At 32.5% G+C, this 27,936-nt stretch overlaps 3 protein-coding genes and 2 non-coding genes across 11 annotated transcripts; 4 read left to right on the forward strand and 1 right to left on the reverse strand.

The window, feature by feature from the left end:
* Positions 1 to 4,472: 4,472 nt before the first annotated feature.
* TRNAR-CCG (transfer RNA arginine (anticodon CCG)) lies at positions 4,473 to 4,545 on the reverse strand. Its single transcript has one exon. It is a non-coding gene; the product is annotated as a tRNA-Arg (tRNA).
* An 812-nt stretch (positions 4,546 to 5,357) lies between these two features.
* On the forward strand, positions 5,358 to 10,918 carry CJD1 (Chloroplast J-like domain 1). The gene is made up of 10 exons (XM_085730211.1): positions 5,358 to 5,545; positions 5,616 to 5,730; positions 5,822 to 5,926; positions 6,935 to 7,012; positions 7,544 to 7,599; positions 8,070 to 8,127; positions 8,203 to 8,328; positions 8,447 to 8,542; positions 9,379 to 9,450; positions 10,602 to 10,918. Exons 1-10 carry the CDS (start codon positions 5,442 to 5,444, stop codon positions 10,662 to 10,664), a joined length of 873 nt encoding a protein of 290 aa, XP_085586337.1. The 5' UTR covers positions 5,358 to 5,441; the 3' UTR covers positions 10,665 to 10,918.
* An 840-nt stretch (positions 10,919 to 11,758) lies between these two features.
* Positions 11,759 to 11,897, forward strand: LOC146911562 (U6atac minor spliceosomal RNA). Its single transcript, XR_015021005.1, has one exon. It is a non-coding gene; the product is annotated as a U6atac minor spliceosomal RNA (small nuclear RNA).
* A 1,480-nt stretch (positions 11,898 to 13,377) lies between these two features.
* On the forward strand, positions 13,378 to 17,094 carry LOC146911563 (low-specificity L-threonine aldolase 1-like). 2 transcript variants are annotated; one of them, XM_085730213.1, is made up of 10 exons: positions 13,378 to 13,480; positions 14,070 to 14,523; positions 15,028 to 15,139; positions 15,248 to 15,298; positions 15,724 to 15,795; positions 15,894 to 16,026; positions 16,313 to 16,371; positions 16,476 to 16,576; positions 16,696 to 16,762; positions 16,854 to 17,094. In XM_085730213.1, the coding sequence occupies exons 2-10, from the start codon at positions 14,081 to 14,083 to the stop codon at positions 16,890 to 16,892; spliced, it is 1,077 nt and encodes a 358-aa protein (XP_085586339.1). In that variant the 5' UTR covers positions 13,378 to 13,480; positions 14,070 to 14,080; the 3' UTR covers positions 16,893 to 17,094. The 2 variants fall into 2 exon arrangements, with proteins under 2 accessions (XP_085586339.1, XP_085586338.1); XM_085730212.1 differs by having other exon boundaries at positions 14,076 to 14,523.
* Positions 17,095 to 20,087: 2,993 nt separating this feature from the next.
* Positions 20,088 to 27,919, forward strand: LOC146911564 (rhamnogalacturonan I rhamnosyltransferase 1-like). Of its 6 annotated transcripts, XM_085725708.1 has the most exons (11): positions 20,088 to 20,265; positions 20,376 to 20,399; positions 20,546 to 20,569; positions 20,697 to 20,719; positions 21,254 to 21,548; positions 21,968 to 22,257; positions 22,503 to 22,707; positions 22,913 to 23,069; positions 23,165 to 23,287; positions 23,612 to 23,832; positions 24,000 to 24,280. In XM_085725708.1, exons 5-8 carry the CDS (start codon positions 21,468 to 21,470, stop codon positions 23,003 to 23,005), a joined length of 669 nt encoding a protein of 222 aa, XP_085581834.1. In that variant the 5' UTR covers positions 20,088 to 20,265; positions 20,376 to 20,399; positions 20,546 to 20,569; positions 20,697 to 20,719; positions 21,254 to 21,467; the 3' UTR covers positions 23,006 to 23,069; positions 23,165 to 23,287; positions 23,612 to 23,832; positions 24,000 to 24,280. The 6 variants fall into 6 exon arrangements, with proteins under 6 accessions (XP_085581834.1, XP_085581836.1, XP_085581832.1 ...); XM_085725706.1 differs by lacking the exons at positions 20,088 to 20,265; positions 20,376 to 20,399; positions 20,546 to 20,569; ... (2 more) ...; positions 21,968 to 22,257; positions 22,503 to 22,707 and adding exons at positions 24,404 to 24,560; positions 24,649 to 24,680; positions 24,765 to 24,867; ... (1 more) ...; positions 27,288 to 27,410; positions 27,533 to 27,919 and having other exon boundaries at positions 22,995 to 23,069; XM_085725704.1 differs by lacking the exons at positions 20,088 to 20,265; positions 20,376 to 20,399; positions 20,546 to 20,569; ... (2 more) ...; positions 21,968 to 22,257; positions 22,503 to 22,707 and adding exons at positions 24,404 to 24,560; positions 24,649 to 24,680; positions 24,765 to 24,867; positions 25,119 to 25,227; positions 25,343 to 25,629 and having other exon boundaries at positions 22,995 to 23,069.
* The last annotated feature ends 17 nt before the right edge of the window (positions 27,920 to 27,936 follow it).

The following is a 27,936-nucleotide window of genomic DNA, read 5'->3' on the forward strand; positions in this document are numbered from 1 at the left end:
CAGGATATTGCTCCAGGTGATATTTGTTTGAAGATCAGAGACATGTGGGATGGCGAGGTTTGTAATGTTGCAAGTTTACATACCTTGTTGCCTCCTAATATTATTACATCCATCCAACATATAGTTCCATGTTTTGTTGATTCCTTGGAAGATACTTGGGTTTGGAGTGCTAGTCTGAATGGTCAATATACCGCAAAAAGTGGCTATACTTGGCTCTTATCTCAACATAATAATGAAGCTTCTCAAGAATCTTGGTCGTGGATTTGGAAATTACATCTCTCAGCAAGTGTGCAATTTTTCTTATGGCAAACATGCCAAAAGTCTCTCCCCACTAGAAGTATCTTGTGCCATCGGAGAGTACTTTTAACTCCTACTTGCCCTTTCTGCAGTGAAGATGAAACTATTTCTCATTGTCTAATGTTATGTCCACGCTCAGTTGAAATTTGGGCTGATTGTGGGTTTAGTGATGTTCAAGCGATGTGTCACAAGGTTGGTCTAGAAAATATTTCAAAGATCCTCGCGACTTTAGTGGATGAAGCGGGTATTTTAGCTCCATTAATAATGTGGAATATTTGGATCTCTCGTAACAAATTTATTTTTGAGGGAACAACTCCTGTGAAGTACCAGATCATAACCTCTATCTTTACTCAGCTACATGTTTCCAAACAGGCGTTTGAAAATCCAACCTCCCACTCCACTCGAGCAATTCGTGAGGTGTGTTGGAATAAAGGGGATGAGGATGCCATGATTCTCAATGTCGATGGAAGTGCTCTTACTAATCCAGGGAAGGCAGGGTTTGGTGGCTTGGTGCGTAACCATGATGGAACATTTCAATTTGGTTTCTATGGGAGTGTAGGTTTATCTAATATTCTCCATGCAGAAATACAAGCACTTTTAGTGGGCATTAGAATGTGTTGGCAGGCTGGATATAGGAAAGTAATGTGTTTCTCAGATTCCTTGCATGTGGTTCAACTTGTCAAAGAGGGAACATCTCAGTTTCATCATTATTCGAATGAGCTAGAGATTATTAGAGATTTCATGACAAAAGATTGGTCAATATCGCTTCATCACACCCTTCGCGAAGGGAATGCTTGTGCAGATGTGCTAGCAAAGTTGGGAGCTAATAACGTAGATCCTTTAATTATGCTCCAAACGCCTCCTTCTAGTTTGTCATTAGCTTTGCTAGCTGATGCTCTTGGGGTGTCCTTTGTAAGGATGTAATCCCTTTTTTTTTTTTTTTTTTTTTTTTTCTTTTCTTTTTTCTTCCTTTTCTTTTCTCATGTAACCAAAAAAAATACTAGGTATATAACCCGTGCGTTGCACGGGTTTGATGAAAATATTTTAAATAATTTGTTTACTAAAAAAACAAATTTGGTAGGTATGTTGAATTTTTCTTTGATTTGAAAAATGGACTTTTAAAATATTTTTAAATTTTTTTCCTTGTCAAGTGAATATAGAATAAAAAGAGATATATGGATAAAAATTTATTCTTCACATAGATAATATATGACATTCATTTGTTTAAATAAATCAATTGAAATGTAGTTGAATGGTCTGATCCAATTTAGGCCTCATTATGGGATATTCTTCACAGTGAGTTTGTAAATGTGTTTCACAGTGGGTTCTTCAAGGATGCTTGATATTAGTTCTTGAAAACAAAATAATATTAGTTTTTAAAGTTGTTGTTTGGTTTGGAGGGATGTTTTTCTAGAGGTTTGGTGTTTTAGGTGTTTTGAGGTGAATAGAGGGCGACGAGCGATGTTTGGTTTTTGTTTATTCAGAGGTTGTTTTTGCGATGTGGTTTAGTTTAGGCGGTGTTATTGGAGTTAGTTGGTTGTTTTTTATTTGGTGTTGAATGTTGGTCCTTAGGTGTTTCCGCCTATAAACGACACCTTTGTTTGTATGTTGTACTGCTGAGTTTTTTCTAGCACACCTTGTGCTTGAAATTTCTCTTTGGGTTTTTAATATATTCTATTTTAGCTCGTTCAAAAAAAATATTAGTTTTTAAAGGTGTTACATAGATATAATGTAAGCTTAAGAATGACTCAAATTTAGTTTATAGATAAGGTTTTTTTTATAGGTGACACCGACATATCTCGAGTTTAAGAGTGACTCTAGCGTACTTTTTATATAGATAAATATAGAGATTGTAGTTGATGGTTTAAGTTTTTTTTTTTAATCCTTTTTCTTAAGGAATTGGCTTAACCTTTATTTGCAATAAATTTCATTGTATAATTTCATTTAGTATTTTTCCTAAGCAAGCCACTAAAAATGTGTAACTTATATCATATCATTCACCTTTCTCTATATCTTTATTTAGAGACACTATTATGTATATATCTCGGGTTTTCTCTATCTTAATCTTAATTTTTTTTTAAGAGGCTAAAATGAATTATATTTCCACAACAAAAGCTCCCCCTAGCACAAGGTGTACCAGGATGGAAACAACAAAGTCAGAACAATATTTACAGTCACAAAACAGTAAAAACAGAAACAGAATACTTGAATCTCTTTATTATTATTTTTCTATGAAAAAATAGTAGACACTTGTCTTGACACATAATTTTTTATGTAAAGCAACGGGTTTTATAAAAATACGCTTAATATTATTTTTTTACGACAATGCGTTCATTGTTTGATTTTATCATAGAGACTATTAAAAATTCTGAATATTACTTATTTATGAAATGGAAGAATTTTTCAAGGTAACTTGTACAACGTCCAATGTCACGTTATAACGACTATATAAATCCGACTTTAGAAATAAATAAAAAATTAACAACATTTACACAATTGATTAAAAAATGAATCTTTTTTAAATTTAATGACACTCAAGTTTGATTTGAAATCTAAATACTAATATGTTTTTTATTTAATAAGTAAAAAGTATATTAAATATTTGAAATATAAAATATATTTACTTTAGTTCTTTAAAAAATGGTATTGTTAAGTATTACTTGTTATTTTTGTAGAGATTATTTCGATCCAATGTTTTTTTGTACTCATATAATTCTTTTTTTTTTTTTTTTTGAAGAATTGTACTCATATAATTCTACGAGTGTGTGCCTGTATGTAAAACGAATTGGATATAATGAATTTTTTTTTTGAGAGAAAGGATATAATGAATTTGCCAACCCCACATAGTATTTATTTATTTTTACATTTTCCATATATATGTTTGGTTTCCTCCCCGCATAGTATTTGAATGAGATGTTTTCTCTCATGTACTCTTATGGTTTTTTCACAGTAAAATAGGATTTAAGTTTTAACTTTCAAAACAAAAATGACTTAGCCTTTCATAATCAATGAAAGATATATATTGAAATGAAAATATAAATTTTTGCATAACATAAAACGAAATTGATTTTCACCTAAAAAAACGAAATTGATAAAACAAAGGAGAAATAGTTGGCATGAAATAGTATCAACAGATGAAGGTAAGTGAAATGCTTTTAACTGGACCATTGTCGATGCAATGACAATTCAACATACTCCAATTATACTTCCACAACCCCAAGATCAACGGCCTCCAATTATACTCGTACATATAGAAAAGTAAAAGCAATCCCATGAGATCGATTAACCAGAATTTTCTTAAAATATACACGCAGACATGTACTTGTTCCCCATAGTAGGTAAGAGGTTTAGGACATCTTCAGTGCTATATTCTCTTGTTAGATGAAAATTCTCAATGTTTGGTGTGGCTGTAGTGATAATATGTTGGCTTAACTTTTATATAGACATCTTGTTTGCAGTTTTTTTTTTTTTTTAGTCTTGTGCTTTTACATTGTCAAAAAAATTATGTAACTGATATATTTTAATATTATATTAATTGCATTACAACAATGCTTCCATGAGAAGATAGAAAAAAAAAAAAAGAATTGTACTGTAACATTAATTTGCATGATAAACAACTCCTAAACTTCCTTCTTTTGAAATAAATTAAAGCTTATAGTCATTATCTTTTGAACTAAAAGCTTACGGTGATTATAATGGTTAATGTAGATAAAAAGACACAATAGAATGATAATGAATGAGAAGTTTTTTTAAGCTTTTCTAGATGTGCCATATAGGCACAATCCAAGTATTAGAATGAAGCAAGTTTCAAATTCAAAGATATATAGATAGATTTTGCTATTAAAAAAAAAGTTTTGTAATATAAAATATTTTGAAAACTTTAACTAAAAAGTATAATATATTTGAAAACTTCATAGTTTAAAAAAAAGAAGATAATTATCCAAAAAAGAAGAAGAAGAAGAAGATATATATGTAGCATAGAATGTAAAATTGAGGGATAAAAGTCATTGCAAAAAACAGACACCAAAAATAATTGTTGAAAATACTAATCAAATAAAAAGAGAAAACAAAGCTGATGAAAATACTAATCAAATAAAAAGAGAAAACAAAGCTGAATTATTTAAGAAAACAAAGCTGATGAATTAATTATTTAATATATTTAAAGTTGATAAAAACGTTCACGATGGGACTCGAACCCACAATCTCCCGCTCCGGAGGCGAGCGCCTTATCCATTAGGCCACGCGAACAACTGTTGGCATGTTTTCGCCCTTTAAATATTTAACCTCTACCCTTTAAGTATTTAACCTCCACTCATGAATTTCCACAGAATTAGGTTTTTGAGTTTGGAAAGGTGCTACAGTCAATTTAGTTATTTTTTTGGGCAGATAGATAGCGAAGTGTGAAAGGTCGATAAAAATTCAAACACATAAGTGAAAGAGCCTATATTTATGGATAACTTAGTCATTTTTATCTTTTGAATACAATATTAGTCATTGATGGTTGAAGGCGAAACATGTCATTTTCAATTTTGATTATCACATGTGGTGGTTCAATTCTATTTTGTGTTTGGGAGGAGCAATGTAATATCAATATTTTGGTTTTTTGAGGACTTTTTTCCCTTCTATTTATTGTAACTGTTAGTCTGTTACTTTTCCTTTGCCCTTCTTTAGTACTCCTTGTGCGATTGTTTACTGTAATTTAATTTTAGCATTTTCAGGAAAAAATCTATTTACAAATTTCAAAAGTGTAAATACTAGACCTTTACAATTTAAGGGAACAAACCGACAATGTACTCAGTTTATAGGGCAATGCTGATACACCATGAACTCTTATCGAATGTTTATTTATTGAAAAATATAAATTGTTACATTAGATTTTGATATAAAATTAATTTATAAGTATATATAAGTTAAGTATGATTTTTTGTTAAAAAAAAAAGTTAAGTATGATTTTTTTTTTTGAGGGAGTAAAGTATGATTTTAAAGTCTAAATTAATTTTATTAAACATAATAATATAAGAAAATGAATAAAGAAAAATGTATGTTCAGGAACAAGAAGTGTTGGAGTGGGAAATTGCAGTTGTGTTGTGTGAAGAAGATAGATAGAAGAAGTTAAACCTAAACTCTTTGAATTGAAATTGAAAATGGCTTTGACAATCTCAAACATACTTCACTTCCCTAAATTCAACAACAACAACAACACTAATTCATCCAACTATTTCCGTTCCCAATTTTCAACCTCTCTCAGGTAACACTCACTCACTCCTTCTTCTTCTAAAAAAACACTGCTTTCTTACTGGGTTTGGTTCAATTTTCAGGTTTCCCAAGAAAACATCATGGAATAACCCAATAATCATCTCTGCTTCTTCTTCTTCTTCTTCTGCATCTGCTGCAGGAAGCACTAATCCTAACGGTGACTTCAATCCTTATGAGGTAGCTACTCAATATTCATTATCTTATCATATCTAATTCAATTCTTTATTATTCTATCATATTACATTGTCTTATTATTATTGTTGTATAGATTTTAGGTGTAAGCCCTATTGAGAAATTTGACACGATCAAAGCAGCATATACTAAGAAAAAGAAGGAAGCTGAGATTAAGGGTGATGAACAAACTGCTTCCAGAGTATGTTAACTAACTAATTAACTCTTCTCTATTTTTCTGGCAAAAAATTTTTTGATTTTGGTAACTGCCAATGTTATTTTTTATTTTACAAACAAACTATCAATTTAATCCCTAAACCATATTGATAGTCAACTTACTCCCTTAAGTATATGAAAATCTGTCAATTTAGTCTCTAACATCTTAATAGCAGGGACTAGATTGATGGTTTATCATCATCATGTGAGAAGAGACAAAAACAAAATGAAAAAGGGTAGAATTACAAATTATTTTTCGCATCGATGAATATTATCATGTATTATTAAGATGCAATTTGTGACGTCATTGCTGCTGGTTTTTAAATTTTCTAATGGGAGAGATTGAATAATTGTGCTCATGTTCAGAAATGAAAAGTATGAGTATAAATAGGGTATGTTTGGGTTTGGAGGGCTAAGTCTATATCTTGATATATATGTGAGATGTTAAAAAAAATATTGAAGGAATGACATGAAAGATGATCATATAGTATTTCGTTCACCCTTTCAATCGATTTTAATTTCTTTAGTTTATAAATGAAAAATAATTTTTCCCTTAAGTACAACTCACATGGTAGAAAGTTGGAGGGACAATTGAACTGAAATACTGGGACGTAGGTTCGAACCTGCAATTATCCACTTCTCAGCACTTAGTATGTGAGTTTTCACCATTGAAACGAAAAAATGCCGCTCCCTCCCCCCTCCAAACCAACTACCACACATAACCTTAAGGTCTCTATTCTTTTCTTCTAAGGTCTCTAGTCTCATTCCTTCCCAAACATAGCCTTAAGGTCTCTAGTCTTTACACTTTTGAATTGCATACCCTCTAGACCAAACCAAGTGACTCCAAACCAAGTGACTTTCTACAAATTTGTCCCATAATGCTTTTAATTATTTCGTTTTTTATGAGGTTGCTAGTAATCCATATAGTTATATGTTTTTCTTAAATTTAATGTACTGACACATGGGATCTTGTGTATTGTGAATGTTGATCCAGCTCGAAAAGGCATATGACAAAGTTATGATGGCTCAGTTGAGTAATCGGAAAAAGGGTGTGACTTTTGGATCATTTAAGGTAAAGTAGGAGAGTCTTTCTTTTTCCTGTCCATTTGAAATTGCACACAAAACATGAAGACATGACGACACATAGATACTTCTTAGTTTGTTTTGGAGATTGAAGCTTTGTTAATTTAGTTCTGTATGTATTTGATGTGTTATGCATTCATTGGACTTCCTTTGATGAAGCAGCAATAATTTTTACAAACATCTCTTAATTTTTTTTTTCAAGCTCAAAATGAATATAAGTTGCCTATCAATTTTGTATACGAAGAATTTGGGAGGAATTAATGTCTTATGATCTTGAATCCTTAACACTTTTCATTACAATGAAATAACTTCCAAGAATACGATTAATCATTATTCTCAGTCATAGAATTGTTATACACACAGTCTAGCTGCATAGCATTTTTTTGCCTTAAATAAATTAATTCCCCCACATCATCTATGCTATATTGTGTGCGCTCTTCCTATATCCCCCCAATATTTCACCCTAACATTTTGTTTATTTGCTTCTCAAAACTTTATATATTTTCTAAATTGAATGCAGGTTTCAAAGGACATAAAGTATGCTGACAAACAGCCAATTATACCTTGGGGACCAAGGTTTGTTATTGCTTGTCATAGTTCATGACATGTTAGTTTTGTTGCTGGATATTGTTCTATGTTTCTGCAGTGTGCTTGTGAATTGTCTCCATGTTATTTCCCCCTCCAAAAGTCCACAAACTTTATGGTTGAATTGTGTTAATTAGGATGTCTTTTATACTTGATGTGATCCAATTACTCTTTTATTACTGCTTAGAGAAGATCACAGTGTCTCTCCCTTATGAATTAAACATGCCATGAGTAATTTGTATTTAAATTGATTTATTTTCATCTACAGTTTGGTAGGAAAAACTCTTCTTCTTTTTTTTTTTCTGCGTGTATGTATATCTGACATTCCTTTCCACTGTCAAATTTCATCATGTTCTACATTTTCTTCTAGTTAAAATTTTTCTCGATATCACTAAGCAGTGCCATTCTATTATCAGCCACTTGGATTTTTTGACATTATTTGTACTTCGATGCAATTTCAGGTTTGCTAAATCAAGTGAAAATGATGTGCGCATCAACTTGGCAATATCTGCTGTTTTTGTGAGTAGTAAATGAACGGTTGATTTTATTTAATTATTTTGGAATATACTAATGCTCAGAATTGTCTTTCTGCAGACAGCTTGGATCGCGGTAACTCAAAGTGCTGAATATAAACCTTTGCAGTTTTTAGCCTTTGCTTTCGTTTATAGGCTTTTTGAGAAGTTAAAATCCTTTGAATCTCCGAAAAGCTCCACAATTAATGTGAGTTTCATATTCTATGACGGCCTATTCAATACAATCTTAGAATTTTCCATTTTTAACCATGTTGAATTATCAATAGAATTGTATAGTTCATGAATCATGATAATGTTGGATACAGGAAGATGGTGAAGATCCAGGAGAAGGACTGCGTATGGGAAAGAGACTGCTCCGGTCGCTGGCCTTGGTTTTTGGATGTATAGCTGTTTCATCCTTGGTATGATGATTCATCTGATCTTTTGGTGTGATTCAAGTATCACTTCTCTGATATCCCAGTTTATGGGCCTCTGTAATCTACAATAATTAACAAGGAAGCTGATATAATGTGTGTATGTGTGTGTGATTGTCTTTTTAAAGAAAAAGATGGATCGCTTCGACATTTCATCTTCCTTTCCCGTTTTACTTTAGTGGAAGAGTAATGATATTTTGACATCCATTTAATGACAGCTTTGTTGACAACCTTGTTTTTCTCACTTCTTATTGGTCAAAAACAATGGAGAGAGAAAAAGGAAGAGAGAGGATAACAACATCATGTGAGTATGAGAGAGAAAGTTGTCCAAAAGTTGTCATAAAGTGGTTGTCAAAATATCATTTCTCTGGGTGGAAACCAAATTATTTTTCATCATGACATTCTGAAAAGATGCATTTGCATAATTTTCATTTAATCTTTGTTGGAGCTATTATTTGAAGACAAATTTTAAAGAAGAAATTTGTGGCGGCTGATTTACAGAAATTAGACTTTTGTACTGTGCTGGACTTCCACTGGGATTGTAGGACCAAACTTGGCATGTTATTGCTTTTGGGAGAGATTGTACTTCATACATATACATCATCAGATTAATGATGCACAAACGAATTTATATTATGCATTTTTAGTTTTTAGTTGAAAATATATTTTCAGTATGCTATTCAGTTATTTTGTTTGTCTCTCTGTATTCATTGCAGTCAAATACGCCTGAAGTTTTCTATTTTCTTATCATACATACTATTGTTCTTCAAAATTATTTAATGTTCCAGATAAAGATTAATAGTTTCTGGTACATTTTTTTGCAGGCTTACACTTTCGCTTTGAACATAGTTGAGTCTGCAAGTGGTTATATCCCATCTCTTCTTTACAACAGTCAGGTATAAATCAATTCAGTCCTTCTTGGCTAAATCAATTTTTCAGAAACCATGTGAATAATATGATCCATGTCCTGCAGTGTATTTTTCTTAGGAATTCTGGATTTTTTTATTTTTCTTTTGCATTCTTTATGTGGGTTTTCTTATAAAACGCCATTTTAATCCTCGTTGTCCTATGCGGGGAAGAGTTGAGATTTATGTTCATGATTCACAATTCAAAACTGTGTCTTGGTTACATGAGTATTACTTTTTTAACACATGGAAAGCTGTTTGGTTGCCATTTAAATGTGCCATACTTTTGCACTAGGATAGCTAGTTAACTATGTAGTCAAATAGCAGCTATAGTGGGACTATAGCATAGCATAATTTTAACAAACCGCCATATTTCCGCGATTTAGTAATGAATTGTCAGATAGTGGCTATAGCAGTGCTATAACACTGTAGCGTAGTGGAATCCTTGTCAACTGCCATTTTTTGCAATCTGCGATTGACAAACTCTATCCAATCCAATGTTTCTTAATGTGTATATATGAATTTGAGATGTATCATAAGATTGATTTTAAAAGCACAGGCACTAACTACAGGATTTTAAACCTTTTCTATATATTGCAATTTGCCTGTCAATGTGTCCTTTGCAATATTAAATTTCATTGGTGTTATATATTTTCTCAACCGTAGAGTAATCTTATTGGTCCTCTTAAGATATATGCGACATTGCATCAGTCTTCCATATATTAGTGAAATCAAACTAGTAATGATAATTATAGTGACATCAATTTTATCCTTCAAAAACCGAGTTAATGTCATTTTAAGGATCAATTTGATGTTGACGATGTAAAATTGAAGGATCAATATGATGCGGTGATCGGTGAATACCTTTAGAAAACTAATTTGATGTAATTAGTTATTTACAAATCAAAGGCCAGTGTCATGTTACCAGTTTGATGGCACAGTTGCTAACTCTTGGAAATTAGATCGTACACCACATTTATTACCAGTGTATATTGTTCTTGGTTGGTTGACTTAAAATCATGGCTAATTAGTCTTGTCTTGAATCAGGATAAGTTCGATCTTGACATAGTTATATATTGTCCCATTGTTTAATGTATTGGGTTAATAAGCTGACAATACGACGATTTTCATTGTATTTGCAGGAGTTGATAATCACCGCATCATCGGCATTCATGCTTTTTATTTTGGGATCTTTTTATAGATAATGTACCTTTCTTGAAGACGTAGAAACCAGTCAAGTTAGTGATGACCGCAGTACTGTGTTCCTTTTCCTCTATTGCGAACGGAGTTCTTTTGTTGTTTCACTCAAATTTTGTCAAAAGATAAATACATTTCTTTATAAAGTAGGAATACTGTTAATTTCAAGTTTTGTTCTATTTGAATGTTGTGTATGATGATCATTTGGGCTATTATGTTCGAAGCTCCTCCCTAATTAATTATATGATTCTCATTCAAGTAACCTTGCTAATTCAAATGCATAGAAGAAAGGAAAAATATTAAGGTCTTGAAATTAAATTGACGACCTTGAGACTTGCACATTCAACTTAGAAAATGTCTAAATAACCAACTATGTACGAGCTTGAATAATTGTAATATTTCATGATTGTTGTCTTAGAATCATGTATTATGTACCAAGTATAACTGGATATAACTAAGTCAACAGCTTGATTTATGGTCAACCCATACTAAGTACGAAGTATTTTGGGCTTAAATGGTTTAGTTATTTTTTTCCTCTTAATTATTTCCTTATTACTATTTCTTCTTCCTTTGCTGCATTCATGGGGAATAAATGATTACAATGGTACCATAATTGGAATCCTAAGGTAAATTCCCAGGAATAACATAACTGGGAATGAAAATATGAAAATTTAATTCCTGGGTATTTGTTAAAAAAAGTGTTTGGCAAATAACTTGACATTCCTGGAAAAATTGGAAGTTACAATTTAAAAAAAAAAAAATTATGCATAATATCATGGGAATGTACATTCCCATCTCTTTTCATGGGAATAAAATCATGGGAATAAGGGAAGTTATGGGAAGTTACTTCATTCCCAGGAACCTTTATAGTCAGGAATATTTTTTCTCAACCTTATAACAAACATGGGTATAATCATTCCCTAGCCATGTATTCCCGGGAATGTCATTCTTAACCTTGAAACAAACACCCCCTAAATTTTAGAGTTGGAGTAACAGAACAAGTTTAAGACTATTTCTCCACTATAGTTACAGTTTATTAGCATTTTGTTGACAAGTACCATGAATAAGTCCCACATCGGTTACTACTAAGATTTTTGCTATGTTTATAACTTAAGGGTGAGATGGTTGGCATCTCCCCTGACAGGGATGGGAACTGCTTTCGAGCACTCCTGATACACACCCGATTAAGGCTATCCACCTCATTTTGAGGTTGGATCTATAACCCATAACCCAATTTTTTTTTTTTTTACCCTTTTGCAAAACCTATAATTCTGATACACACCCGGTTAAGGCTATCCACCTCATTGAGGTTGGATCTATAACCAAATTTTTTTTTTTTTACCCTTTTGCAAAACCTATAATTTCTTTCCTTCGAAATCATTCAAAAGCTAGCAAACCAGATCAAAAACATGAAAGAACACCTTGATTCTGCATAACCTGAAGAATTACCACTGATGAAAATGATCCACAATGGTAGATGGATCTATAATGTTCTAAAAATACTCTATCATAAAAATAAAATAGAAATATCTAACTAATAAACTTTTGGTGTATGGGCTTAGAGCGCTATCAGACGGGCTTCCCCCGTCCCTTAGGATCGACTAACCCATGTGCAAGTGCCGTTTGCATGGAACATTTCCCCTTTTGAGTGATGATTCAATTTGCTTTGTCACTTTCCTGCAGCTAAATTTACTTCCGACAAAAATAAAAAACAAATTAGTCTCTGGCATTTTTATATAAAGGACAACTTAGTCTTCGACTCATTATAACAAAGAAACTAATTTATCTTCAGTATAAAAATATCAACGACTACTTTAATATTTTTTTTAGAAACTAAATTGAACCGTGAGAAAATCTTAAATGACTGAATTGGGTCTTCAATCTAAACTTTTTCAGCAAAGTTTAATATTTTGTTGTATTGAATTGCATCTTCAACAAGTAACCTGACAAAAAGTCAATAATTAATATTATTGAGTGCGATAAAATAATGTAACCTGTAGACTAAACAGTATTGTCATAAAATACTCTATAAATATGATTATAAATAAAATACTCCCTCTAGGATACCTAGCAGAAACCATTTTATTTTAGGGTTAATTATGTTTCTAGTCCCTATAAAATAGCGACCTTGTAAGTTTAGTCCTTACTTAATTTTAATAGCATTTTTAGTCCCTAATTTTGTTTTTTTGCCCTGAGTATTAGTCCCTACTCAATTCAATTTGTTTAATTTATGCTTAAACTCTTAAATTTTTGAACAATTTTTTGCAGACATGTTTAGAACATTACTAAAAGTTCCTCCGCAAAAAATTATTGCAAAATTTGATTTCTACATCCAGATTTTATTACTTTTTATCTTTAACTTTAGTCGTTTTAAAAAATTCATATTTAATTCATTTCATGTCTGAAAATTCTAAATTTTAGTAAACGAACCTTTCATAGTGTTCTAATCTTGTCTCAAAAAAATCGTTCAAAAATTTAAGAGTTTAAGGATAATTAATCAAACTTTGTTTTAGCAGGGACTAAAATTATAAGTAAATTTTTTTTTATAGGGACTAAAAATGCTATTAAAATTAAGTAAGGACTAAACTTACAAGGTCGCTATTTTATAGGGACTAGAAACATAATTAACCCTTTATTTTATTGGTCGTTGTGTTGTGTTGTGTCTTTTATTCTTCATAGATTATGATTAATAAATTGACTCAAATTTGTCCCATGCAATGCATTTCAGTCCAAATTGGTCTGCTTGATTTAATCTAAATTGAAAACACACACATTCATTTACATATTCATCATTGTGTTACTTGCAATTTTGTTGGAATACAAGGTAATCACTGCCTCTTAAACTTCTTAGTTCGTTCTGTTCATTTTTCTGCCACTGATTCTGCTAGAATTAGTTGGATATAGTTAAAGGTAGTTTACAAATTGGTTAATACTAATAATAATAAGTTGGTGAAGATTAGTTATATCAGTTAAAATTTCTGTATAAAGTGTATCTTAATTCGTTGTAATCAATTTTTCTTTCAATTCATGTTTCTCAACAGATTCTGTGCCATGTGCGGTTTAAAAAAAAAAAAAAAAAGAAGATGAATTCAATCTTTGTAACTAAGACACTTTTGTTATAAGCTTTAAGTTGGTCTCAATAGTAACTCAGACATATGATGCTGTGTTTCATTTTCATAAGCTAAGAACTATGGTATAAAATTATAAGAAAGATCCATGATGTATCATAGTCTATCATAAATTTGTTATTCTGCATTATCCACGCTCGAAGCGTGGACATAAGACCTGAATATAATTTAAAGGTAGTGGAATCGTGTATTTGTATATAATTGCTAACTTGATTTGATCGGTTCTAGTTAAATTTGGGAGAATTGGAGTGAGTTATGTTATTTCTATTTTGACTTATGTTTTAGTTGCAGACAAAATGGTAACTAGGACAGTGGATCTTCGGTCAGATACAGTCACAAAACCAACTGAAACAATGCGAGTTGCTATGGCAAACGCTGAGGTCGATGATGATGTTCTTGGCCGCGACCCTTCTTGTTTACGCTTAGAAGAAGAGATGGCAAAGATAACTGGCAAAGAAGCTGCTCTTTTTGTCCCATCAGGCACTATGGGGAACCTTATATCTGTGCTTGTTCACTGCGACATAAGAGGGAGTGAAGTAATTCTTGGAGACAATTCACATATTCATATTTATGAGAATGGAGGCATTGCAACCCTTGGAGGTGTACATCCAAGAACAGTTAGAAATAATGAAGATGGAACCATGGATATTGATTTGATTGAGGCTGCAATTAGAGATCCAAAAGGGGAGCTTGTTTATCCAACCACAAGGCTCATTTGTTTGGAAAATTCTCATGGAAAGTAAGCATTTCTTTGATCAAAGTTTCACTCTAGTAATGTTTTGTTGGATACGGCTCATAGTTTACTGATAAATGGACATATCGCTGAAATAATAGAAAGGTACTGCAACTACTCTGCAGTCGGAGATGTAGGCAGAATTGGCCGAACTCCGTGAACAAATATCGTGTGCTCTTTGTATTTTCGTTTATCACATATGTTTTCTTTTGACTTTGCTGTCCTAGCATGTTTTTACTGTACTTCCATTATTTACATTTTCTACACAGCACATTGTTGCTTTTATACTCTGCTGCCTTTGAATGAAGGGCTATAAAATGATTTAGTTTATAAGATGATTCATAAACATTTTATAAACTAATTCATTTTATAACTAAGGTATATGTTGATTGTTCAAGCAAAAATGTTGCCTTTTTAATAATGTAAAGTTAAGAATTCCTTCAATGGTTGTCTATATTATATAATGCATTCACAGTATGAATGATTGAAACTTTTGTTTCCTGAATGCAGCACCGGTGGTAGATGCCTTTCAGTTGAATATACAGAGAGAGTTGGAGAGGTTGCTAAGAAGCACGGATTGAAGCTTCACATTGATGGAGCTCGTATATTTAATGCATCAGTTGTGAGTAACTTTTGTCATTTATAATAAACACAGCTTTGAGTTCTTTAATCTGGCTCCTGCTATCATGTATATATAAACAACTCATGACAGAAAATTTTGGTTTTTCAGGCACTTGGTGTTCCTGTGGATAGGCTTGTTCGAGCGGCTGATTCAGTGTCAGTATGTGTCTTCTTTTACCTTCTCTTTTATTGGACATGATTCTTGGAAAGACTCTTCTAGAGTAAATATGTTCCATAGTTAGAAAAAAGGATGTTTCTGTTCTTAGATTATATAACAGATTGAAATTGTGATATACTTGCTGGTTTCCTGAGATGTTTCTTGGTTAGAAGTTCATTCTTCAACCTTGAAGTACTCGGTTCGAAGCTAGCACAATTAATTTTTCGATATACTCAAGACTAAATTAAATGTCAATACTTATTCTTATTGGATCACTTTAGAAATAAACTCTAGAGTTTTTGCCAACATTTAGTATAGTGTCATGGCAATGACAATTTTAGGTATCTTAATGTAATTACCAAATTCAAATCAAAAGGTTATATATGAACTAACCAACTTGTGATTACTTTGAATATATATATGATTAGGTTTGCTTATCTAAAGGTATTGGTGCTCCAGTTGGATCTGTAATTGTTGGTTCCAACAGCTTTATAACCAAGGTATTTCAAAATCGTTATTGCGAGTACGATAAAAGTGATATCATTCTTTCTGAAAGAACTTGATATTATAACTTTTGTATGTATATATGCTATTTTAGGCTAGAAGGCTCAGAAAGACCTTAGGTGGTGGAATGAGACAGGTTGGCATCCTTTGTGCAGCTGCACTTGTTGCATTACATGAAAATGTTGAAAAGCTAGAAAGTGATCACAAGAATGCTAGATTTTTGGCCGGTATGTTCTTTACAATGTTGACCTATCAAATAAAGACACAAAAATGAACCAAACACAAAACTGATAATAATTTAATAAAATAGAAGTAAATTCATTTATAACCACATTTGTTGGTGTTTGTTGTTCTCGGACACTGACACATGTTGGACAACGGACACCCTTCAATATCAGGGGTCGGTGTTAAGTAGATGTTAATTGGTTCACAAGCAATCCTACTAGCTAGTCTGTTTGAAGAAGTACAATTTAAACACACCCTTTAAATTTTTTCCTCTAACTTGTCCTTTAGATGGATTGAATGAAATCAAAGGACTGAGAGTGGATACCTCTTCTGTGGAAACCAATATTGTAAGTATTTTGTAGAGTCCATTCATTTCATTCATACTAGTACAACAATTGCATTATTATTTCTCTGATTACTTTTGTGTTTAATCAATAATCTCTGATACCAGATATATATTGAAATTGAAGAGAATTCAGGAACTCCAGCAGCAAAGCTATCCAAGGACTTAGAAGAATATGGCATCCTTCTCATGCCAATCGGATCATCAAGGTCTTGTCTGTCACACTCTGCATTGTTACTAATAATATTATTGATTAACCTTTTATTAAAGTAATTTACTCATATGAATCTTATCGTATCAGTTTCATTGGTTCATTTTCTCTTGACAGATTGAGAGTTGTATTCCACCACCAAATATCAGATAGCGATGTGCGATACACTTTGTCGTGCTTTCAGGTGATGATCGGTCTCCTTGTTTTGCTGTATATATTTCTTTTCTTTTTCTTGGTATATATTTTATGTTTCATGATTTTATTGAATGTTGCAGCGTGCGGTTGCCGGAGGACCAAATGAAAATGGAAACTAGCTGAAGAATTTCAAGTTTGTTAACTTAGTTGAAAAAACAAATTTTCATTCAGTTGTGTGAATAAGTATGGACCTTTTGTTTTGTTTGTAACACAAATAAAATATGGAGCATAGTAAGAAGGTTTAATTCATAATTTATCGGTACAGTTGCTAGAACAGTGAACAATGAAGTGCTTTATGGAATCTTGATTGCTTGCTCTTTATCTTTGTTTCTTTAGCAAAGTGGGCTTGTTGTTTATTTTTATTTTTTTAATGACAAATGTTGATATGTTAGTTCTCCTTTGTCATGAACCAACTTTAACTCCTTATTTCTTTTAATCGCTTAACTCAATCAAGTGAGTTACCTATCCCGGGGGCTTGTTATTTTCTCAAGGTTACTACTAATCTGAGTTCACTATCTCAGTTACAACCAATTTTTTATTAGATACCATTGCCATTGGACCATTCCAATGCCAAATTATATATATCATCTTGAATAATGTAACCCAAAAATGCATTGATGTTGCATCTTATTTTTCATTTACTAAATCTCGATAGAATCCCTTTGTAATGGGAGATGTCCCTGACTTATAAATATATTTTTAGACTATATTACATCTAATGTGTAACTATCAATACAACTCTCACGTTTTGAATTAGACATCCGGAGCAAGATCTGAATGTTCTAATAACGAGTGATTCAACAAATCTTGAATCGAGTTTGAGTGTAACAATCAATACAACTCTCTTACATTTTGAACTAGAAATCTGGAACAAGATTTGAATTTTCTAATAACAAGCGACTCAACAAATCTTTAATAGAGTTCGGTATTATCTTAGAATTTAAATTGAACTAGTCTACCTTAAGAGTTGCCCGACAAGGTCAATTATGTGTCTTCGTGGTGACTGAAGCATAATACCGCATTTGAATTTTTGAATTTGCTGGTTGGTGGTAGTGTTCATTTGACTGTTTGGAAGTTCGCTGATTGTATTGCTTTGTTTTCTTTTTATCAGCGCTTTTGTCTTTAATGGGCATTGATTAATAGTTTCTGTATCTGAACTACTTGCTTCTTTCTGACACACCTTGTGCTGAGAAGTAGACTATTTTAGTGATTAATATATTTCATTTTGACTTGTTAAAAAAATTTGTTATTACTACAACTTCGTCAATATATCAACCCCATGCATTTTCATGCTTAGATTTTGGGTACTCCAGCGGATTTTATGATCAAAAAAAAGTCATGTTGCAAAGTATTTTCTTGTGGGTTGTTGGGGCTAGCGCTGGACAGAATTTGAAAAACCGGTCCAAACCGGCCGAACTGGATGGGCCGAAGTATGCCGGTTCGGGTCGAGCGGTTTAACGGTTTAACCGGTCCAGTTCAAATGGTTTTCTGTGACTATGAGTGGTCGGTCTCGGATTGGGTAAACAGGCCCAGCGAAAACCGAACCAGACCGCCACCATATACATATGTTTGCATAAGTCCAGTCCAAACCAAATTAATACAAGCCCATTTAACTAAGGCCCAACATATAAAAGCTTAACATGAGGAAAGGAAACCCTATTTCCTCAGCATATTGCGCCGCTGCTGTGAGTGAGAAGAGGAAAGAAACCATAGCTGCCTCATTGCTTCCTTCCTCCATTCTCCATATAAACCAGAAACCTGCTACCTTTCACTTCTGCTCTTTTTGTTCCTGTTCTTAGATTTCTTTTTATCCCTAATTTTGTTTCTTAACCCACTGAATTGAAAGTGTTTGAAAAACTAAACAAGTTTTTCTATTTTGTTCTTCTAACAAGTGAAAAAACTTGAATTTTTTCAAATTTTGTTTGTGTCTGATACCCAGTATGAAACCGTTCAAAACCACCCGCTTCAACCGACAACCCACCTTAACCGAAACCGACGACGAAAACAGTCGGAATTGGGTGGCAGTTTCGCACCCACGGTGGACCGACTTATCATTTTTTCGGACCGCCACCGACCGAATCCGGCTCTTGTTCAGCCCTGGTTGGGGCTATGAAAGCAACACGAAAGGCGGGATGAGCCACGCTCTTGTGGCTATGTTACTCTGGCATCGTTGGAGACTGTGTTTTTTTTTTGAATGGCAAAGATAAATATATATATATATAGATAAAAAGCTAAAAAGCTGTACAAAATACACCACAAAAGCCGCCCAAAGGACGCTCAAAAGCCCGAAGGGTTGGAGACTGTGTTTAAAGAGTCCATTACTGTTTATGAATATATATATATATATATATATATATATATATATATATATATATATATATATATATATATATATATATATATATATAGGGGGGGCTGTTAACTTGCACCCACCTAAAAACACTAAGGTGCAAGTTAACAAGCTGCACCTACTAGTCATTTACCAAAACACCCTTTTGTCTATATTCAAATTAATTTTAAAAAGAAGGGTAATTTTGTAACTAACTTAAGGACATGATTGTGTTCCTAATTATTTGGCATAATTTGCGTGAACATGTTGGGAGTGAAAATTTGTGTTCCTGTTGGTTTTTAACAAGTTATGTTAACAAGAAAAATTTGTGTTCCTTGAACGATTAATAGCTTATGAGCATTAACTTTTTTTTTTTTACCAAGCTTCTGAGCATTAACTAATTAAAAAAATTAGTTTATAATTAATGTCGAAAACAAAAGTTTGTATTTTCTTTTTCTATTTAAAAAAAAACAAAAAATTCCATTTAAATATTCCAATGCATGATAAAAATAAAATGGAGCCACATTACAATTTTTTTTATAAATCATAGTGTCTTAACATAAAAAAAAAATCTGGAATTAACTTGCAATTAAATGTTTTTGTTTTAATTTTATTTCTTGTTGATGTCGTTTTTACTAGTCAAGAAAAAAACCTATTAGTCAAAAAATATAGTCAGAAAAAAATCTGCCAAAAAATCACGTTGTATCTATTAGTCAAAATAATTGTAAAAAAAAAAAAAAAAACCAGTCAGAAGAAGAGGTTTTAGTGATTAGGAAAAAAAGTACAACAGAAGCATAATGGTTGCCGTCAAACACGGAACCGAAGACAAGGTATTGTCTAAACTAAATAGGAAAATCCATGTTCGTGCATTTTACCATTTTGCCCCTTAGAGGGGCAATTTTGTAAATTAGTAAATAAGCATCTCCCCACTATATATATGTGAAGCAAAAAAAAAAAAAAAAAAAGGAAAACAGATCGGGGACAGAGAAGAAGAGAGGTGAGCAGAACGGGAAAACAGGAAAAGAAGGGAGGTCGAGGGAGAGGAGAAGAAGGGAGGTGCAATTTCAATTCATTCCCTCCCACTATTTCATTTCGTTCATTTCCTCCCACTATCTTCTTATTCATGTCTCTCACAATAACTTGAGTCCGGTTCTCAATTTCAGGTTCTGGTCCGGTTCCTTCATCATCTTCATCGTTTTGCATGTTATTTTTTTGTTGTATTTCTTTTGTGTTTTGCCTTTGTTATGAGTTTCTAATTCATCTTCTTCCTCAGGTTCCTTTTCTATCAATTTTGAAGGTCAGTGTTTTTTTTAAGATTGCTTTGCATGTTCTTTTTTTGATTGATTTCTTTGATTTTATCTTGATTTTGTTCTGTTTTTGTGTTTTGTTTGTTTTTTATTGCTTTGGTTTTGTTCTAACTTTGTTTTTAATCTTCTTTTTCAGGTTTCATTGTTATCAAGTGTAAAGGTTTGTATTTTGTTTTGGATTGCTTTGCATGTTATGTTTTTGTTGGATGTTTTTAATTTTTCTGTTCTGTTATTTGTTTTTCATCATTTTGGGTTTAAGCTGAGTTTTTTTTTACTCTTTATTGTAGGTTTCTTGGTCATCAAGCATAAGGTACTGTGATTTTGGGAGTTGGTATTGTTTATGTCAATATTTTATTGTTATTTTTGTTTTTTTTTTGAGTGATTTTCCTCTGTTTGTGTCGTTTTAGTAGATGTTGAGTAATGTTTATTAAAATTGATTTATATATTATTGGGTTTGTGTTTGAGACAATTCCAGAATCCTGAGATAAAAGCAATAAGCTTTGATTAAGCTATTTTTGAGAATTTGTTTTGATTTAAAATAGCAAGTAAAAAGATTTTGGTTTATTTGAACTATGGTTTTTTGTGTATTGATGTTTTTTTGTTGTATTGGTGTTCTCTAAGATATGGGATTGCTCAGAACTTTGATTTGCTTCAAGGGTGTTGGAAACAAGTTTCCTGTCATAAAATTTATTTTGTCATTGTGTACAGGGCAAAAAAGAATCTTAAATTTTTTAGATGAGTTAAGTATGATGTTTGGTTGCTGTTTGTGTTGTTTTTGTTTGCTATTGAATCATGATTTTGTTGTGTCTAAGGTGTGAAAAACTGATATAGACTTCTGATGCAGAATTTGGAATGGAATGATGAATCAACTGGAAGCTATGACCTTTCGAGAGCGTGTCAAGGATGATTTTGTGTCAAAATATGGTGGGGAAAAGGCTTCTACAGATCCTCCCAATTGCCTTAACAAGGAGTTTGGGTACTAATTTTCTGCTCTAAACTTTTGGAGTTTAATCTGGTAGACTATTTATATTTTGGCTCATGTGTCAACCTCTCTGCACATGCCAAAGTTGAAGGAACATATGCAGTACTGTGTTGATCATTCTGACGAGATAAGCAAGCTTGCAAAGGCGAAAGCTCAGGTTTCTTTTTTTGGTTTTAATTGAGGGTTTGATTCTGTGGTTTAATAGGCACACTGATATTTATCATCTTGGCATGTTATTTGGTGTGGTTATGTTTTTGCCTTTGAGACCCTTTTTTCATGAATTAAGTAATTTTTGTTTAGTTGATGACATAAAATTGTTGATGCATGAATTTGTGCATGTAATATTTAGTTAGGTTGATGACATATAAATTGAGGCAGTAACACCAGTGGATTCAGTCAAAGATAATTATGAATCAGTTGCATGAGTTGCTTTTGGTGTAGGATAGCCAACATAGGTTCCAAAGAGTAGCACTTCACTGAGTGTTTAAAAGTATAATAAGATATAACGTTTTTTTCTCTAACTTTGAGAAGTTCATACATTTTGTTTAATCCAACGCCATTGACTCTACACTGCAGATTCTGCCACTTTATGGAAAGCACAAGGTGTTACACTTCAACAGAACTGATGCACGTCTAGCAAATAATGATCTCCCACTTGATCTACAGAAACTCAGGTGTCGTGTCAATTGCCAGGCTATTAAATTCACTCCTCAAATTGAGAACTTAGGACGAAAATTGATTCAGATGCTTCACGAGAAGGGATCTTTTGTGGCACTGCATCTTAGATATGAGATGGACATGTTGGCTTTCTCAAGTTGTACCCAGGGTTGCTCAGAGAAAGAAGCCGAAGAGCTCAAAAGATTGAGGTATTTTTATGTTTCATGTTTGGCTCTATGTATCGGCTTCTAATTCATTCTTGCTTCTGTCATTAATAAATGATAGTTACTATGTTTCTTGAAGTTGGTTACTGTGAAATGCTTCAACATATTCTATCATTTAGTAAATGATAGTTACTTGTGCTTTGATAGAGAAACCTTTTGGATATGAGAGTAGTGGTTATGTATCACATGAGTTACACTTTGATTACACTTTGTCCCTTTGTGTAATTCAGGTATGCATTCCCTTGGTGGAGAGAAAAGGAGATAATTTCTGAAGAGAGGAGATCACAAGGTCTATGTCCTTTGACACCAGAAGAGGCGGCCTTAGTTCTTCGAGCCTTAAGTTTTGGTAGGGAGACACCGATATATATTGCAGCTGGTGAGATTTATGGCGGTGAACGTAGGCTTGCACAACTCAGAGCAGCATTTCCCCAAATTGTGAGTTTGTCAACATTTTAACCTCCTTCCATTTTTCTGCTCATTATTTGGGACATCGCACAACTGTTGAAAGTTGTTCTTGCGCTAATTAATGGTTGGACCTGATCTGAAAGATGCATTTTCTCTCAATGATCCTCATTTTCAGTCTTTGAATTTGAAATTATTCTGCTGTGCCACATCTGACTTTCTGCGTTTGCAATTTCAGGTGAAAAAGGAAATGCTGCTGACAGTGATGATTTGTAGCAGTTCCAGAATCACTCATCGCAGATGGCAGCCTTGGATTTTATGGTTTCAGTAGCCAGTGACACCTTTATCCCTACTTACGATGGGAACATGGCAAAACTTGGGGAAGGCCATCGAAGGTATGTATTTACCCTATGCTGACATGTTATTAATACATTATTGTCAATTATTGAAAAAATTTAGAGGGACTAAAGTGAAATTTGCATAATAACAGTGTAAGTGCATTGTTGGTATTATTTTGAGAAAATGGCTGACAAGGAGAACAAGATGCTATTGGTAGTGGTACAAGTTATACAAGAGAAACTTTCAATCAATTTGAGCAAACATCAAGTTTGAGGTTAGTACCATTGGTTCTATCTTTTACTCTTTTATCTTTGCTGCATGACCAAGATTTTAATTTTAAATAGTGGTTGCTTTGTAATGTATAATTTTGTGGTAGAAAGCAGTAAAATATGGCCTCAATCGCAACTGCATAGTTGCGTTAACAATAAACATTTATGTCGCAACTCAAATTTCGATAACAGCTGACTTAGATAAATTTCTTCACATATGCTTATGAAAAAAGTGACATTAACATAATCTTTTAATAACATTAGAAAATTTGAAAAATGTAGTGTGCTTGTGTTGAAATTGTGTTCTGATTAATTACTATAATTGGCAGGTAAACAATCTGAATACATTGTTGAGGAAGATGATAGGTACCAAATTGGGATTCTAAAGATGAATTCTAGGAACATAGTCTTGACTTTGCATATCAATGTTTCTGCAAAGACATATGATACTACGAAAGCCACGAATAAGTGATTGACTCGGAATGGATCGTGCAAACTTGACCCTTTTTTCCCTATCACATAGTATTTAGTTCTAACAACACCAAAAAATGTAAGACTACGTAATCAGTGCTATTATTCATATCATCTTATTGTATAATTTTCCTACATAATCCTACTAGGTACCTTAAATTAAACTATTATTATTTTATGAAAACTTTGTTTCCTATGTTACATTTTTTTTATATCTATGTGACTTTTACCTTTTTCATTTTGAAGGACTTTTCATGATTGTGATTTTTATGATATTGAAATGCCTTGGAGCTGATTATGGCAAAATTCACAATGTCGTTGAAGCGCAAGTAACTGAAACCGAACCTCTGATGCAGCCTAATCCAGTGACATATGGAACAAACATTTTTCATGAAAAGGAAGAAACAAATTCAGATGTGTCAGAGGAGTTATATGATGAAAAGTTATGTATAATTTGTTATGATGAACATCGCAACTGTTTATTTGTTCCTTGTGGTCATTGTGCCACTTGCTATGACTGCACAAAGGTATACACTAAATCTATTCCTTTGTTTGGTTGATAAAAAAAGGGGTGCTTGACGGCACCAATAGAATCCTTTGATTATAGATATTTAATATGTTTCATTTTTTTGTTTGGTTGATCACTATAGCCAGAGATTACTGATGCAACCTCAAACTTGCTTGTGGGATCATTGGTTTTTGTTGGCATAAACCATTACACCTCATTGAATACTCGAAACGACAGGACTCAGATTCATAAACTGATTATGCAAGATGCTATATCTGATGTTGCTGTTATTACAACAGGTATGCTACTATTGAAGCAAATTGTAAAACCTTTGGTTCATTTCATCAATTCATAGCCTTAAGCTGAATGGAAGTTTCTGATATTTAGCATACAAAAGAGGAGCTACAATTGGAGATAAGGTATGCTCAGAAATTAAACCACCATTGCTAAAATTTACAAATACACTTCATGCTATTAAATCAACACCAATTTCATTTTTGTAGGCAGCTTCAAGTTGGCTACACATAGTCCCATGGGGAATCAGAAAATTAATGAAACATGTGAAAAGTAAATATGAAAACACACCAGTGATCACCACCGAGAACGGTTAGTAGTTTCGTGCGATGAAGTTAGTCTTGATTGAGTTTAATAACTACTATGTAGTACCGACACCTCATATTGAAGGCGTGTAAGACATCGACACACGTGCTTTCAATTTTCGTAAACTATAATACGTGTCAACATGTCAGCGTCAATGTGGTGGTTTTTGTCCGTGCGCTATAAGTCCATTTATATTAGATCCATCTCAGTGCTCAGATTTTATTTTTTTAACGTTTTTATTATATTTTTGACTGCAGGAATGGATGATCCAAGTAGACCCTTGATGACCTTACAAAAGGCATTAGATGATGACAAGAGGATAAGATATAATAGGGACTATCTCTCAAATCTATCAGCTGCTATAAGGTATTCATTATTATTGCAAATTCATTAGTCTTTGAATTCTTGAATCTAGATTATGTTACTATATAAGATTAATTGGTAACTCCCTTGATCCGGAGATAATATGAACTCAATGCAGGGAAGATGGTTGCAATGTGAGGGGTTACTTTGTGTGGTCATTACTTAATAATTGGGAGTGGAAGATGGGATATACAGTACGCTTTGGGCTCTACTATGTGGATTTCAAAAACAATCTTACTAGGATACCAAAATCTTTTGTACAATGGTTCAAAAATATGCTCAGATTGGAAACTGGAAAAATATGCACATACATAGAAAATAGCAAGTGTATATAGCACTCATATTTCTAAGAAATGTCAAAGATTTAAATAATATAAATCTTTTAACAAAATATTTTAAGATGAATGGTTAGTAATATTTTAATGGTCATACAATTAAAATATATTCATTTTTGAATGGATACCTCATTTTTAACACTTTTATGACTAAAATGGAGACGTAAAATGTTAACAATATATTAGGATAATTATTTATAAAATAAATAATTAAAATAGGACAATATCTAGAATAAGCTAAAATATAACCATACACACACTTTTTTTTAAGAATACTATGCAAACACTTATCGTCAAACAAATGCACATGAAACTATTTTTGATATTTAAGTGAATATGTTAAATGAACATATCACCCATTAATAGCTTTTTATTGATGGCATTGATTCAGTAATAAGATATATCTTTCAAACCATGTACCTTGAAAGAAAAAAAACCATGTACCTTAATATTTGTTTTTTTACTGATAGGTCTCACTGCCAATTTCCCAATTGATCACTTGGCTGCATTATTCACTCTTCAACCTTGGGGCTTTAGTTAAAAATTTGGCACCTTAATTAACTCTTTTGCCCTAAAAAAAAAACTCTTAATTTTTTTTAAATCCATTGTAATTAGGATATTTGACCCCAATATGCTTCCCAAGGAATTCTCATGTTTTTGGCTTTTTGGGTCCATTATGAAACTATTTCTCGAGTTAGTGGTAAGACATATTTTTTGTAAAAATAAAACTCGGTTTTTTTTAAGGAGAAGTCGTGTTGTCAACTCTCATGATATTATGTTATTATCACATTAATAATTCTATATTATTTACCTATAAACAAATTAACCTGTGTGCTTTTGGAGAACTGAATAGCTTCCCATTGTTATAGAAATTTTGTTTGTGCGCTTTTGGAAAACGTGTGTCAATCAATATACATATAATGAAGTGTATAATGAAGCTAGAAAATACATTACAAGTTCATTTCCATATCATGGGAATCCTCATTTTTCTTGAGAATATTGGAATAGAAACTGTCAAAGTTATTTCATTTTTTGTGATGTAAATATTGGTGTTAATCCCTTTTTGGTAACTCTATGACAGTAGCGCTCGCTTTTATAATTTTAGCTAATATGTAATCATAATTTTCAAATTATCCGTTCCTTCAATGGTTCCAATTAGTTTCATCTTAATTATTATGATTTTTGACCCTCATTTATATTTTTCATTGAAACAATCTATAGATTGATTTTGGTCCTAAAGGAATAACAAGAATTTGATAAAACTATTAAGGTAGACCTAAGAATTTTTTATGTCCACTTTGAAGGATTCATATGAAGAGTCCGAATATTTGTTTTGGTTAGCTTAATTTAAGATCACCAAATTCACAAATTCAGTTCAAAAATCGCTTACTAATAGAAAGAAAAAAAAAAAGCAGATAAAAGAATTATGCTCATTAGACATCATTTTTCTTAAAGATTTTATTTCACCAAGTGGCCAACAGTTGTAACAAAAAAACCAGAATGGAAGAGGTAAAATTTGGTTCAAAACGCATTCATATCATGAGCCTTAATGACGAGTAATTTTGCAAATTAAGTAGAGACCATTTAACTTCTCAACACAATGTTACGACAACTTTAACTTCTCAACGCAAAACTTTGACATAGAGAATCCTTTTAATTGCTAGATAATGATTGCATTTGACAAACCCTTCATTAAATTATCAAAATTCTGTTCACTTATTATTGTAGGCAACACCAACTTTAGCTGCTGCATATTCTATATCACGAGCTGTTAAGATACCTGTCATGTGTTCATCCGGGCCAAGTGCTGTAACAGCACCTATGGCTATCACTGCTGGAGCTTCTGGTGTGGTAAGGATTTCCTCCCAATAATTTTTTTATTATAAATTAGAAATCATAATGATAAACTTACTATACCTTTCTGGTGGCAAGTTATTGATCATTGACTGGTTCGATGTATTTTGGAATCGCAGGGTGTTGGCTCTGCAGTTAACAAACTAAATGACGTGGTGGCCATGATTGCTGAAGTTAGAAGCATTGCTGATTCATTGAAGACATCCCTTCCGATACACACTACACATGAAGTCTAACTCATTTCCAGTAGTTCAATATATGTAAGAAATAGCTTAAGGTGGTTTAGGTAGTGAATAAAACATGTGAAGAAAATCTGGATCCTTCCTTAAAAATAAGAACTACTAGGATCCATCTTTTTTCCTCCTTTTCTATTTTAGACTTCTGTTTTAATTGTAGTTTGTGTCTTTGTATGGCTGTTGAAATCACACTGTCAAAGAACTAAAATGATTAGTGAGCTATTTGGGGGTTTTGCTTCTTAATGAATGGAATTTGCCAGTTGAGTGAAATTGTGCATGTTATTCTT

Source organism: Medicago sativa, chromosome 7 (genome assembly GCF_051527215.1).
Source record: "Medicago sativa cultivar Bolivia chromosome 7, Bolivia_mono, whole genome shotgun sequence".
NCBI lineage: Eukaryota > Viridiplantae > Streptophyta > Magnoliopsida > Fabales > Fabaceae > Medicago > Medicago sativa.

Coding starts and splice junctions, on each gene's coding strand:
- CJD1 (XM_085730211.1), top strand. CDS start 5,442: ATGGCTTTGACAATCTCAAACATACTTCACTTCCCTAAATTCAACAAC. Junction 5,927..6,934: donor ATGAACAAACTGCTTCCAGA/GTATGTTAACTA, acceptor ATGTTGATCCAG/CTCGAAAAGGCATATGACAA. Junction 8,329..8,446: donor CGAAAAGCTCCACAATTAAT/GTGAGTTTCATA, acceptor TGTTGGATACAG/GAAGATGGTGAAGATCCAGG.
- LOC146911563 (XM_085730213.1), top strand. CDS start 14,081: ATGGTAACTAGGACAGTGGATCTTCGGTCAGATACAGTCACAAAACCA. Junction 14,524..15,027: donor TTGGAAAATTCTCATGGAAA/GTAAGCATTTCT, acceptor TCCTGAATGCAG/CACCGGTGGTAGATGCCTTT. Junction 15,796..15,893: donor CCAACAGCTTTATAACCAAG/GTATTTCAAAAT, acceptor ATGCTATTTTAG/GCTAGAAGGCTCAGAAAGAC.
- LOC146911564 (XM_085725704.1), top strand. CDS start 24,008: ATGATTGTGATTTTTATGATATTGAAATGCCTTGGAGCTGATTATGGC. Junction 24,681..24,764: donor GAGCTACAATTGGAGATAAG/GTATGCTCAGAA, acceptor TCATTTTTGTAG/GCAGCTTCAAGTTGGCTACA. Junction 25,228..25,342: donor AATCTATCAGCTGCTATAAG/GTATTCATTATT, acceptor AACTCAATGCAG/GGAAGATGGTTGCAATGTGA.